This window comes from Lutra lutra, chromosome 7 (assembly GCF_902655055.1).
Source record: "Lutra lutra chromosome 7, mLutLut1.2, whole genome shotgun sequence".
NCBI lineage: Eukaryota > Metazoa > Chordata > Mammalia > Carnivora > Mustelidae > Lutra > Lutra lutra.
In genome coordinates, this window is record NC_062284.1 from 104,464,300 (window position 1) to 104,477,394 (window position 13,095).

The 13,095-nt window shown below is 48.6% G+C and overlaps 1 protein-coding gene across 2 annotated transcripts; it reads right to left on the reverse strand.

The window, feature by feature from the left end:
* Nucleotides 1–3,067: 3,067 nt before the first annotated feature.
* Nucleotides 3,068–12,750, reverse strand: OTX2 (orthodenticle homeobox 2). 2 transcript variants are annotated; one of them, XM_047737646.1, is made up of 5 exons: nt 12,663–12,750; nt 12,452–12,514; nt 7,670–7,885; nt 6,492–6,643; nt 3,068–4,700 (listed from the first exon to the last, which is right to left on the reverse strand). In XM_047737646.1, exons 3-5 carry the CDS (start codon nt 7,764–7,766, stop codon nt 4,080–4,082), a joined length of 870 nt encoding a protein of 289 aa, XP_047593602.1. In that variant the 5' UTR covers nt 7,767–7,885; nt 12,452–12,514; nt 12,663–12,750; the 3' UTR covers nt 3,068–4,079. The 2 variants fall into 2 exon arrangements, with proteins under 2 accessions (XP_047593602.1, XP_047593601.1); XM_047737645.1 differs by having other exon boundaries at nt 6,492–6,667.
* Nucleotides 12,751–13,095: the final 345 nt, after the last annotated feature.

Consider the following 13,095-nt stretch of genomic DNA (forward strand, 5'->3'; position numbering starts at 1 on the left):
CCCACTTCTGGTTAAGTGGGGGCGGGCACAGACTGCGGCCCCCGCCCTGCAGGTAGCCGGAATGGGCTGCCTGGCGCTGTCCAGGACGCGGAAGGCACCGCTTCCCCATTCCAAATCCGGCCTCCAGCTTTGGGGTGGTGGAGTGCTGCGCCCTTGTTCAAAAAGGAAAAGACGGGGCACTCGGTTAAAAAACGAAATGTAGAGGGGGTAGAAGAAAAAGCTTGAGTCAAAGGTATGAGGGCCGCTTCTGAAAGCCTCAGTCAGAGCCAGGGACCCCAAGGGAGGGCGGAACACCCAAACACAACTTACCCAGACCCGCTAAAGCACCTGGCTTTCCTGGGAGACCTCCGAGGGCCCTAGGCAGGCCCAGCTGGACTCCCTGTCGGCGCCACGGCTGCCCTGCGGCGGGAGCCCCTGCTGTGGCGGAGGCGGCGGCCTCCCCCTCGCTGCTGGGAGGAGACCCAGCCGTCTGCGGCGCTTCCTCCCGGGAGACGAGGAAAGCCAGAGGCCGTAGGCCCCTCCAGGCCCGCTTTCGGCGTCCTGGCCCCCTCTCCCGTACCCTGCTTTCCTTGGGCCTCGGCTTTCGTTCTCTCCAGCCAGGGAGCTCGCCTCCCGGCCAGACCACCAGACCACACACACACTTGTCCCCTACCCCCCCAGACTCGGCCGGCCGCGATGTCAACCGGGCTCTGGGACCACCCCCCCCCCCCACGCCCGCGGCTGACCCTGAAGCCAGACTAAGGGGCTCGAGGAGGCCGCGCTCTCCCCGCTGGCAGCGCGCAGGACCCGTAGCAGCGCCTCAGCCCTGCCGGTGCGGCGGGATCCCGCGACGCCTGAAGACCAGGCGGGGTGGGGCGGGCCGCGGCTCCGCGGAGGTCCTGGGTTCAGACCCGCGCCCGAGGCAGACCAGCGGGAGGGAGGGAGAGTCTCCTGTCGCCCCAGCCAGGCCCGCAGGGCCACGAGTGGGGTCGGAGGATGGCTGGCATCATCCTGGAGAACTGACTTGGGCCTCTGTCCTAACTCGGCCTCCCAAGGTCAGGGATGCGAGTACTTTCCCCGGCTAACTCCGATGGGCAGGCGAGATTTGGAAAAATACCGCTCTGAAAGATCGCCGTGGATTCGGCAGAGAGCCCGAGCCTCTCTCCTGCGCCACCACTGCCCATACCTTGGCGCTCAGTTCCCGCAGTCCCGCCCGGGGCCTCCAGTGGTCCTCGGCCTCTCGCGTCCAGGCGGTGCCGCACTCAGAGTGGGGACACACGGAGAAAAGGTGCGATTAAGGGAACCGAGTGGGAGAGCAGTTAAGGAAACTGACCATTATCTAAAACTCGTACATTTCGATAGCCGAACTTGACTTGATTGAATTTCTCTTATCTGTGAAGCTTAGAAACATTCCCAAGGTGAAATAACAGGACCAAGAATCTTGGTGCGTTAAGATAAAGGTTTGGGCCAACAGATCTTTGTGAGTCAGCCTACCCCACCTGACCTCCGTCCCCCCAAGGGAAGATTCTGTTGCCGGTTCAGGTCATTCCTTAATTGCCAAATGCAGCTGAAGTCGCTCCCTGACGCCTTCGGAGGGTGATGTCATTTCAGTACAAGTACCTAAAGACCGGGCTTAACTTTATTAAAACGGGTCTGGACCAGGAGTGGTGAACTGGACGTCTTTAAGCCAGCCCTAGCTTCCCCGCCCCCCTTCCCCTCCCTCTGTTGCCTGCGGTCAGGGAGAATTCATTTCTACTTTCCGTCAATTCAAAGGGATTTAACTCCGTGGTCTGTTAAGCGAAGTTGTGCAAAGGTGATGGAAAAATTAGTTTCAGAGGGTCCTCAACGCCTTTTTCTGACCTCCGTTTTTATAGCATCGGGAGAGAAACCAAACTGCGTTATTTGCTGAGCAGTGCCATGTTTGTCATTGTATTTAAAGAAGGGGGGGTGTCTTTACTGATCTTTTGTGGGGCATTCTGAAAACTGAAAGCAGTGTGAGAAATTACTTTGTATCTGCTTTACTGTTGCTTGAGAAAAGCTGGGGGAGCATGAGCCCCAGAAGATGAACATGGTAAAACAAAGAGTCTCTCTGGGGCTTCAGTTTCCCTTTGGTGTAGACTACTGTAGGAGGACTGTTCTCAGTTGGTACTGGAAAATCTTGCCATCAAGTTTTGCATCAGTTGCTGGTTGTAAACTACTGCATTTCCTTCAGCAGTAAAACAAAACCAATTTACTTATTAGGCAAGATGATGTAGGGTCAAGAGAGCATGCACAGCCAGGGGCAGAAAAATAAGCCAGAAAACAAAATGGTTGCAACTGCTAAAGTTCATTTAAAAAGTTACAATCAAGAGTCATTTAATTCTGGTGAAACTCAAGAGCATAGAGTTTAAAATGAAATTAAATATTTGCTTTTACCTGAGGAGCACCGTGACCATTGGCTCATTTGCCTTTTCTGATGATTGGTATACCAAATGCAGGTTGAACTGAAAACAGACCTTCCCCTCCACCCCCTCAGCACTTTCTTTAAACAAAACAAAAACAAAACTGACCAGGATGCCTTATGTTCAACTACTGAAATTATAGGTTTTAAAACTTTTCTGAAACTCTTTTGTTCAGAAATCATTTCTGCCTGAATTGCTTTCAGATTCTGATTACATTCTCAATCCCCTTCATCAAATGAGAGAGTAAGAACAAGGAATTCTTGTCATTCTCATTTTCTCTGAAGTACTACAGTTCTTCCCTTCTCACTTAAAAAAAAAAATTGATCTATGTTAAAACGTATCAGTAAAGTGCCCAAGAAATCATTATGGTGTGCAGCCGGGAGGGAAAAGCAAGGAGAGCAAGATCCTAATGACTATTAGGCTCTCTATGTTCTATTTCAGAGCAGTACTGATGGAAATCTCAAGAAGGTTTAGATACCAGTCACGCATACCTAGTTCATCCACAGATAACACCAAAAATGCTTTTTAAATAAAGTTTGCTAATTTCCTCTCGGAGGTAAATTCGTTTGGGGAAGGAGAGGCTGAATGTGGGCTTCTCATTCATAAAGAGTGGTATAAAATTAAACTGGACCCAGTGTTGTGCTAGAACCATTTTAATATAATTATACATATCTGCCAAATCCAGGAAGAAAAGGTTTATGCATATATAACTTTTCCAGTTAACATCTGCAAGCATAAACGACAATGATCTCAGTTTATAAATTCATCAGGGTCAGAGCAATTGACCAATGTCTCTTTACTGCTAGGCTTACCAACAGTAAATTACAGATGAATTAGTGTCCTTTTGTTTCTCTTCTCTCACTCTCCTTGTCCAGAGACATTTTTGTTGTAAAGTTTCAGTGCAGCTCACCTCCAGCCAAAGATAATCTTTTTGATAAGTACTCAGTTGCTCTGAATTTGCTTATAATTATAACCTATTTAATCACAGAAGAACCCCTGCAGAGGTGGAGTTCAAGGTTGCATACAATAACAGGAGATCACAGTTTTGAAGTCTAGCACAGATTAAAAACCACAGATGTACCATTTATATAAGACACACACTGATTGTCTCTTAAACTACATATTGACTCCTTATGAACATTATTTTTAAATAAAGTAGTGCATCTAGGACAATCAGTCGCACAATTCACACAGCCCTGAAAAGTTTTTCAGTGCCAACTACCAGTTGGTCATGAAACGTGAGTGAGCTTGAGACACTGTCCATTCCTAAGATTCAACCACGGATTGGCTAAAACATTGGAACACCTCTGCTTAAGAAGGCTATGTCCTGCCTTCCTTTCCCTCACAATTTAGTTTTGTTTCTTTTTGGTGGTGTTTGGTTGCACATGGCTAGAATGCTTTTGATCACTTTGCAAATCAGGAAAACCAATGATCTAAAACTATGACAGGATCTTAAGTAGACTGGTCTGTCCATTTCCGGTTGCTGGTTGGTAGGCCCCTCTAAGGCCCTTCATTTCTCCTTCTATGCCTCCCGGAACATTGATCAGAAGAGGAGTCTGAGCATCATCCCATCTAACTCTTTTAACCAATGCCTGGCTAAAACTGGAATGTCCAGCCCAGTGTATTTAAAAATCACCCACAAAGAGGTTCTACAGATCTTCACAAAACCTGGAATTTCCATGAGGACGTCTGGTCTTTATAGTCCAAGCAGTCGGCATTGAAGTTGAGCTTCCAGGAGGCCGTTTGGTCCTTATAATCCAAGCAATCAGTGGTTGAGTTAAAACCCAAGCTGGAAGCTCCGTATCCCTGGGTGGAAAGAGAAGCTGGGGACTGATTGAGATGGCTGGTGACTGCATTGGTACCCATGGGGCTGAGTGTGGCCCCTGGTCCAGGAAGCTGGTGATGCATTGGGGTCAAGTAAGATCCACAGTCCATGCCCCCAAAGTAGGAAGTTGAGCCAGCATATCCTTGACTATAACCTGAAGCCTGAGTATAGGTCATGGGATAAGACCTCTGCATGCAGGAAGAGGAGGTGGACAAGGGATCAGACAGTGGGGAGATGGAAGCTGGGCTCCAGATAGACACGGGAGCACTGCTGCTGGAAATGGCCGGGACTGAGGTGCTAGAGGGGGGAGTGAACTGGCCACTTGTTCCACTCTCTGAACTCACTTCACGAGCTGGTGAGGTCTTCTTTTTTGCAGGTCTCACTTTGTTCTGACCTCCGTTCTGTTGCTGCTGCTGCTGTTGACGGCACTTAGCTCTCCGATTCTTAAACCACACCTTGAAAGGGAAAGAAATTTCTTTAAGGTGGTTTCAACAAGGACGAGAGAGGCTCCCAGATTACAGATGAGCTAAGAGCACCATCTGTCCTGCCACTGAAAACCCATGATACTTTTATATATACCCCTGGAATTACAAGAAAATGGGGAAGCTCTGTCTAAAAGCACTTCATTCCTAGCCCAGAATAATAAATCCTATGGCTAAAAAATTTTCTTCTCATTTTCCTATCTCGTATTTCACTTCAAATACACACATACACATAAATCCAGTGGTACTGTGGAACACTCTTATGGGGGAATACAATGTATCTATGTCTTTGGGAAGGAAACACAAAAGAGGTGAGGGAAAACAATTCTGTTGTCACTAGCCCACAGGAACAACTTAAATGCAAAGTTTATAGTCTATCTCCCAGGGATTAACTGCTAATCACACTCTACCTTTTTTTCTCTCCTTGAAAGACTCAGAAAGCTCCAAGAAGTGATCCTGCTGAAGGAGGAGGTCTGAAAGCCACTATTTGCTGCACTCTTTATATGGTAAGTGGAATGACTTGTATATAGTCTGCTGGGAGATTGAGGACAGACTTCTCTGCTCATCTCAAGTCTGACACTGGAGTCTCTGCCTTCAGCACACGGGATTCAGTTTCCTGTACTATGTTCACTGGCTTTGTCAATTTAAGCCTCTGACTGCAACTCTGAAGATTCTCATTACCAACCCCGTTCATGTTCTGCCATGAAGGAGCAGTGTTTGGTGTGTGAGGGGCCTATCAAAGAAACTACCACCCTTTCCTGAGAGGAACCACAGATATTTTCTGAGCAACAGGTCCTTAGCAGTCTTCTTGAGTGAGGTCAACATATGGGTGTGTTAACTGGGCCACCAAGGCTGAGCCTATCACCCATCCAGAGCCTTTTATTTTCTTTCAGTGAAGACCTGAGTTCAAGCTTCACAAATGCTAAAACTTCTTCCATCTTACTTTGAAAAGTCTTTTTCCTGGTTTGCAGTTCACACTGATACATCCTAGCTGAAGTGGAGTCTCGGGGATGTGTGGATGTGTGTGTATGTTCAGGGGCTGAACATTTCTTTACAGAGAACTCCATATGGTGCTTACATTTCAGAAAAGTTGGAGATCACTTTCCCTCTCCAGCCTCAGATCAAGTTAAAGGGGGTGGGGGAATGTCAATGAGGATATTGCATTGATATTTTATCTGCTAAATGGGTCAGAGCTAACAAATTCTGTTCAATCCCTAAGAAGTTAAAGAAGACACTTTTATTTTGTAATTTCTTTGGTAAGAGCACCACGGGCTTCCACAGCCTGGCCTTACCGTACCCAACTGGCATGTGACCTTGAGCAAGTCATTTATTCCATTTCTTTCACCTGTAAAATTACTGGAACTATCCAGTATCTAAGCTTCTTTCACCCCTAAAAGTAGATGAAAATGGGGTAGGATTTCCACGTGGGGAAAAGGAAGTATTAAAATATTAAGTAACTGTCCTTGAAATCTTCCCCGGGCTGAGTACCCAAGAGCTCTAGAATTGTGCTTTATTACTGGAGCTAAATCATTGTCTTACCTTACAGCCAGAAGGCTGTCGCTTCTAAGATTTGGGGGGGGGGGGTGTAATCAGGCACATGAAGGGGCCTTAGAAGAGTTTACTGGCCTCCAGTGGAGCGCTCAGTTTCAAGCCTTCCTTTGGTCCTCTTTAAGACCTGGGACTCTCCTGGGTCCTCAACATACACCGTGCTTAGGGGAGGGGTGGCACAGTCAGGAAGAATGGTTCTATCTACGTCTGCCCTACCTGCACCCTGGACTCGGGCAAGTTGATTTTCAGCGCCACCTCCTCCCGCATGAAGATGTCTGGGTACCGGGTCTTAGCAAATAGAGCTTCCAGCACGTCTAGCTGCGCCCGGGTGAACGTCGTCCTCTCCCGGCGCTGTTTCCGGGGAGTGGCTGCGGGACAAGAAGCCCAGGGCCCTTTAGGGTGGGGGAGCAGTTTCTCAGTCATAGGGGTCTCTGCGGGTGCTCCGACTCCCCCAAACCCCAGTCCCCCAGTCCCAGCACTTCCCTCGTCCTCCCAGCCATGCAACCCGGAGCCTATCAGTGCTTTCCCCAACCCCCTCCCTGGCCTAGGCTCCTCCAGCAAACCACACAACATGCCCCCCGCTTCCAGGAGAGACCCCCCCACACCTGACGTTGGAGATTGCTCCAGCCATAGTGGCTTTTCCATAGATAACACATGAAATAAAAGAAAGCCAAAATCCAAACCCCCCTCAAAATGAGCCCCTAAACCACAACACACAAACAAAAATCCATTCCTTGAAGTCAGAGGATCCCTGAGGACCGCAGTTCGGATTAATGGGGCTTTTTAAGACTCCAAGGGCCTTTGTTCCTCCATCTTTAAAATGGGGGCATATTTAAAACTTCTACAAGGATTTAAAAAACAAAACAAACAAAAACAAAACAAAACAACCCCCCCCCCCCAGATCTGATTGGAAAGGAAAGCACCCATATCCAGGGTAAATCACACCTCTAGGGATTACAGGCAAAAGGCCTGGGGGTCAGAGGGGAAGCCCAGGCGTGGTGGGGAGAATTTACGAGGAGAGACCCAGCTTCTCCAGAGGGCACTTCTGAAGAACAAGGCTTTGAGATATGGGTGGAGGGAGTGACCTTCCATCCCCCCTTCCCCTCACTGCAGTGTGTCCCCCATGCACTCCAATGAAGAGTAATGCATGGTGAGTTTCTGCAAGTGTTGAGGGATCCACCTATTCCCTCCAGCCCCTAGTCTTCCCTCCGACCGGTAAATGCCCTGTGGCTCTGAGCTGCTTCTTAGAAGGAAAACCCAGTGAGGACACCACGCTTGGAGCTGGAGTGGGGCAGCATGACCATCAGCCCCAGTGCTCCGAGAGAAAAGATGTCACATCCCCGTGGGGCTGGCGTGGGGAAAGGCAGAGCAAGAGTGCCACAAGGCTCACTTACCCGGGTAGCCCACCGAAGGGTGCAGCAAGTCCATGCCCGAAGTGGTCAGACTCAGCCCATTGACAGCGTAAGGCGGTTGCTTAAGATAAGACATCATGCTAAGGTTGTTTGGAGGCGCAAAATCAGCCCAAATCGGAGGGAGCCAGCCAGAAGGTCTCGCTTCGCCAAGAATGGACAGATTCAGGATCCTTGGTGTGTGGGTTGGGAGCAGTTGAACTATGGACAAAGCAAACAAACAAACAGAGGTGCTGGTTTACTGCTTCGCAGGCGGCAGCTCTTCCACGTTCCACCACTAACTTAAAAAAAACCTTGGGCTATGCAAGGTAGAGGCTTTTAAAGGACTTGCAACCCACCCCCACCCCCACCCCCAGCTGCTCTGGAACTAGAGGGGATGGAGAGAGACCAGATAAACCTGTCTTCCCCACCCCCACCCTAAACTTAAAAAAAAAAAAAAAAGTACCAGAAGAAAGCAATTACAATCTGCCTTCCCTGAAGAACAAAACCCCACGCCTTCAAATGCACACATTGCATTCCTATCCCTACATTTGCATAGGACTCATTGGCTGGCACTAGCTAATTGTCTCAAACAAAACTTGATTGGGGCCATTTGCAGAGACAAAGAACTCTTTGGCTAAATAAATAATGCTGATAACAAAGCCCATTGGTGAGAAACAAAGAAACAATTCAAGAAATCTACCTCTCCCCAGACTGTTGCCTTTCCAAGGCAAATTTTAATTACCTTAGCTTCTTACCACTTTTAACTGCTGTGAACCTAAAATGTCAGTGCATTTAACATCTAAAATACCAACTTGCTAATCGACAAACTTGAGAAAACTGCTCAATCGCTATTACTTCACATTTGAAGTCATTTCCAGTAATCATTTTCACCTAATTAGTAGTCTGGGTAATTAGATTTTGAGGTAAGTAACAGATTTATTAAGGTTTTGGAGGACCTTGATTATGTGTCTAAAGAACTAAAGCTAAACAAACAAGTATTTAACTTTTAATCGACACCCATCAAATATTTAAACATATTGCAAAAAAAAGTCTTAAAGATTGGCACGAGGTTTGCTAGAAATTCTGAAGTTAGAATCCCACCAATCAGATAATGACAGGCCCCCACATTTGCAAGTAGAAAGGGTGTGCATTTGTAGTGCAAGCCGCTTCCATGTTGATTTTGATGTCGTGGAGGCTGCAGATCCTGCGGGAGGCAAATTTTCAGGCACTTGGGTCCTCAGCAACTAGAGCAGTTTCTTGTTAATTCCGGCTGCTTTTTGTACATTTTAGTTTTGAAGGAAGTAGATACACAAACACCCAAAGTTTTGAAACTAATAGAATTTCTCCCTACCTTTCAAGTTTCCTACAATCCTATAAGAAAAAGCTCAGAGAGGCAAAAGAAAGGAAGAAAAAGAAAAGTTATTTACTTTCTTCAGCTGAGTGTCTCTCACTGCTCCAAGCAAAGGGATCCAAAAATGGTTGTTAATATGGGCTGGCAGTTTTCAAGTCTGGCTTTTATTTGCCTAAAAAATGGCACTTATCCTGCAAGGATCTCCACTTTGCAACTTTGACACTATGAGAGATTGCTTCAAAATGGCGGATACAAGATTAGAAGTTCCCTCTTACTTTGACAAAGGTCCTACTGAGTTTTCAGGTTTGGATTTTCATATTTACATTGCTTTAGAAATCAAGACACAAAATTCCACAAATGGAACTCAGTTATTACCACTTCTTCCTGATTTAAAGTCCTAGCACAAAAATCATGCTTTTCCACCCCAGATCTAAATCAGTGTAATTTTATAAGTACCATTCTCAGAGGAATTTGGACGGTCTCATCAATAAAATTTAGTTGCTGCTATAACAAAGACTTGCTATTTTCTGCTCTCTTTTCAAGATATAGTTATTCAGATGCTGTAGAAATAATACTGCTTTAAAATACAGTCACTTAATTTGTCTAAATAGCCTCTAAGCTGGAGTTCTCTTGTGTTTGATACAATACGTTGGAAAAGTTCTGAAGTACTATAGAAAAAAACTAAAACCATAGCACATGCACACATGAGAAATACCGAATTGTTCTTACATGTAGAGCTCTCACCCAGTTCGAAAAGTCTGATTCAGAAAGTAGCACATTCCAATATAAACAGCAGTAAGGGATAGAAAACACCAGGCAAAGGGCCTCCTTGGAGCGCCTTTGCCCGTGCCATCGCAAAAATCACTAAAATTTAGGGATAAAGTGTCTCTGCATTTACTACTGTATGCATCTTTAAAAGAAAAAGAAAAGTACCCCCAAACAAAACTACTAAGTCCTCTCAGCAGCAGGTCTAGGTATGCATTCACCGAAGAAGCGGCCACGGGCCCTTCTATCTAACTTCCAAAGCCCCCAAAGAACACCTTTCTCCCTTTCTCTCTAAGCCAAGCCCAGAAGGGCAAACAGAAATATTATATTTCAAAAATATAAGCTTCACTCTGATTGCTCCTGAAGTGGCCGCTGGAGAACTCCTACCTACGGGAGCGGGTGACGGTCGCTGTGCGAGTCTCCGCAGCTGGTGGGCGCCCGCACCTCCGGGCGCGAGTGCCTCGGTCCGGCGTCCCTGCCCGGCAGCCCCGAAGTCCTAGCGCCCCAGGTCCGGCTCCACTGCCCGCCCCGGCCCGCGCCGCCTTATATCTAACGGTCAATTCGTGCAATCTGTCGCTCTTACCCCCTCCCCCGCATCTCCCCCCCTGTGTGTGTGTGTGTGTGTTTTCTTCCAAGGAGCCCGTCTACCAGTTGCTGTGTCCTCGCTCAATAATAATTACCTCGTCCAAGAATTAATTATAATAAATGTTTTCTTGATAAACTAACGAGATAATCCGAGGGGCACACGTCCCTTAATTACAGGCCGCCGTGCTCTGCTCTGCTTCTCGTCCGGGCTGATTAATTTTCTGCATGATGGAAAAGAAACAAAACTACGCGGACTGGCGACTGGCCTGTGGCTCGGAAGACAGCGAAGAGCGAGAGGAGGAGAAGAATGAGGAGAGATGTGGGCACCGCGCAAACAGCCGGCGCGGGCCTCCCTCTCAGGCGAACTCCAGTGAAAGTTTCTGGCCTCAGGGAATCGAACAGCGCTGCCACCCGCGAGGGAGGGAGGAAGAAACGTGCCAAAAGGGTTGGCCTTGGCTATTAATTATGGGGAGGAAAAAGCCCCAGTGTTAGTGCTTTGAGGAGAGGTCTGGGTGTCTACCTTCCTTTGGGGGGAGGAGTTTCCTCTCCAACTCGTCTCCTGTGCTAATAACTTTTGGTTCCTGGAAGAAGTCCCCAAGTGAGCGGGACAAATCCTGACCCCGAAGCTCGAGGATGGAGGGGAGGATTTCAAGGAGCGACTCCCCCCCCCCCCAAGTCAGCCACCACTCCAGGGTCAACGCAGCTCGGCCTTCTGTCCCACACCCCACTTCTGTCTGAAACGGAGGAAAAAGCCAACGCGGTGAAGTTCTGACGGGGGACTTGTATTTCAAAAAATGTGTTCTGAAATCGGACTGTGATTTCAAGAGCCACTTGAACGCATCAACACGAAGACTTCTTTGGAGTTGGCGGCGTGACACGTCGCAGAGGCAGGTTGCTAAGCGGAGACCTGATGGTATTCCCTGGGCGGACCGAGAACGGAGGCTGAGCCTCAAGGCACCCCTCGACCTCGGCCCGGCCCGGTCGGGCCCCACGACACCCGGTTGTCCCCGAGTCCGGGAGGGGAGCGCGCGGGCGCGCACGCAGGCCCTGGCGCTGCCCAGGGTCCAGAACCGCAGAGGGGCCGCCTTCCCCAGTGTAAGGATTCCCGCCCCGTCCCCGCCGCGGCCTCGGGCGGAGCAGGGGCCACTCACCAACAATTCTGCCAGCCCCAGGTGCTCGCGGAGGGCTGCACAGAGCGGGCTCGGAACTACCCCGGGCTAAATCACATAGCAAAACGACTCTCCTGCTTTCGTACGGCCTGGCGACCCGAGTCTGGGACCAAGACAACCGGGGATGGGGGAGTTACTGCACTCCCAGGTTATTTTGGGGTGCGGGGAGGAAAGTGATGATCAAAAAGGAAAAGGAGACCTAGTGGTCATTGCAAGAGGCCGAGAACGAATCTTGGTGAGCTGCTCTTGGCTCTGGGGAAAGGGGACCGGAAAAAGAGAGGCGAGCGCCGGGCGGAGGAGCTCCGGGCAGCTCCACGCCTCCTCGGTTATCCGCTCGGGTTTCCTCTCACGTTCACTAGGGACAAGCAGGGGGCTCGAGCTGCGACCGTCCTCACTCGCAGATCCGAGAGCGAGTGGGGCTCGGGGCACGCCGGCCTTAGAAGACGCCTGTCTTATCATCATTATTATCATCCATCCATCTAGCTACATCTGCATCTTTTTGTCTGTGACTCTGAAAATGTCCTTGAGATCAGTGCAAATGACCCAACCACATCTGAGGGCCCAAACGCAAAATAGCAGGGAGAAATGGGCGTTGACATAAAACAAAACCACAAACAAAACCCGGCCCAAACACCCTACATTAGCCTCTCAGGGTTTCCACGACGTTTGGCGGAAGCGGCGACCCCAGGAGCGCGCTGCCTCCCCTCCTCCCACTCCCGCCCTCACCTCCAGATCATACATTTTTTGCAGTGATCGTTACTACACCTAAAAAATTTACGAGGGATTAAAATACAGCATGCTTCAGAACTCCAAGTTCGCGGAAGTGTGTATCAGTCGGTCTTTTGGAGGTACCGGGGCGATGGTGGTGAGAGGGGCACATGTATAGACAGGCCGACAAGACAGACGGACACTTACCTTATAGCCGCACGGGAAGTTAGAAAAAAAATTATTCTTCAAAATTCCAAATAGCCCGCTATCCTAAAAGAAATCAAGAGCATTGAGTTAGAAAGCTTGCAGTCTTCACCCCTCCATAAAAAGCCAAACAACGAAAAAATATTTTAAAGAATAGAAAATGACGAAAGTAGCTCGAGTTCAAAACACGCGTGGGCCCCTCTGTGATACATACAAAGTAGACGTGATGAGGGCTGCTCTAGCGATTTTTATTTTTAATAACAGTGGAGGCTGAGTTGGAGCTGAGGTCGGTTCCGCTCTCAGGGAGATTTGCTGAGAAAGCGCCTCTCTGGCAACTTTTTGACGCAAACTCTCCAACCAATGGCAGGGAGAGAATGATTGACACATCTAAGCCAGAGGGAAAATAATAAAAACACACAACAGGGGGAGGAAAACAGGCCGCTGCTGCACGGGGGGACGAGCAGGCAACAAATCCAGGCCTCCGACATTACCAGAATGTTCTTGAAAGACACTGGGCTCCGTTAAAATATACATTATGGGCCGGAGCATGTGAACTAATTGTATAATTAAAATGATGGACAGGGAGGCCTCCCTTACCTTTCTTCGCCTTTTCTTCTTTTCCTTCCTTTCCTCCCTCCTCCCCCCTT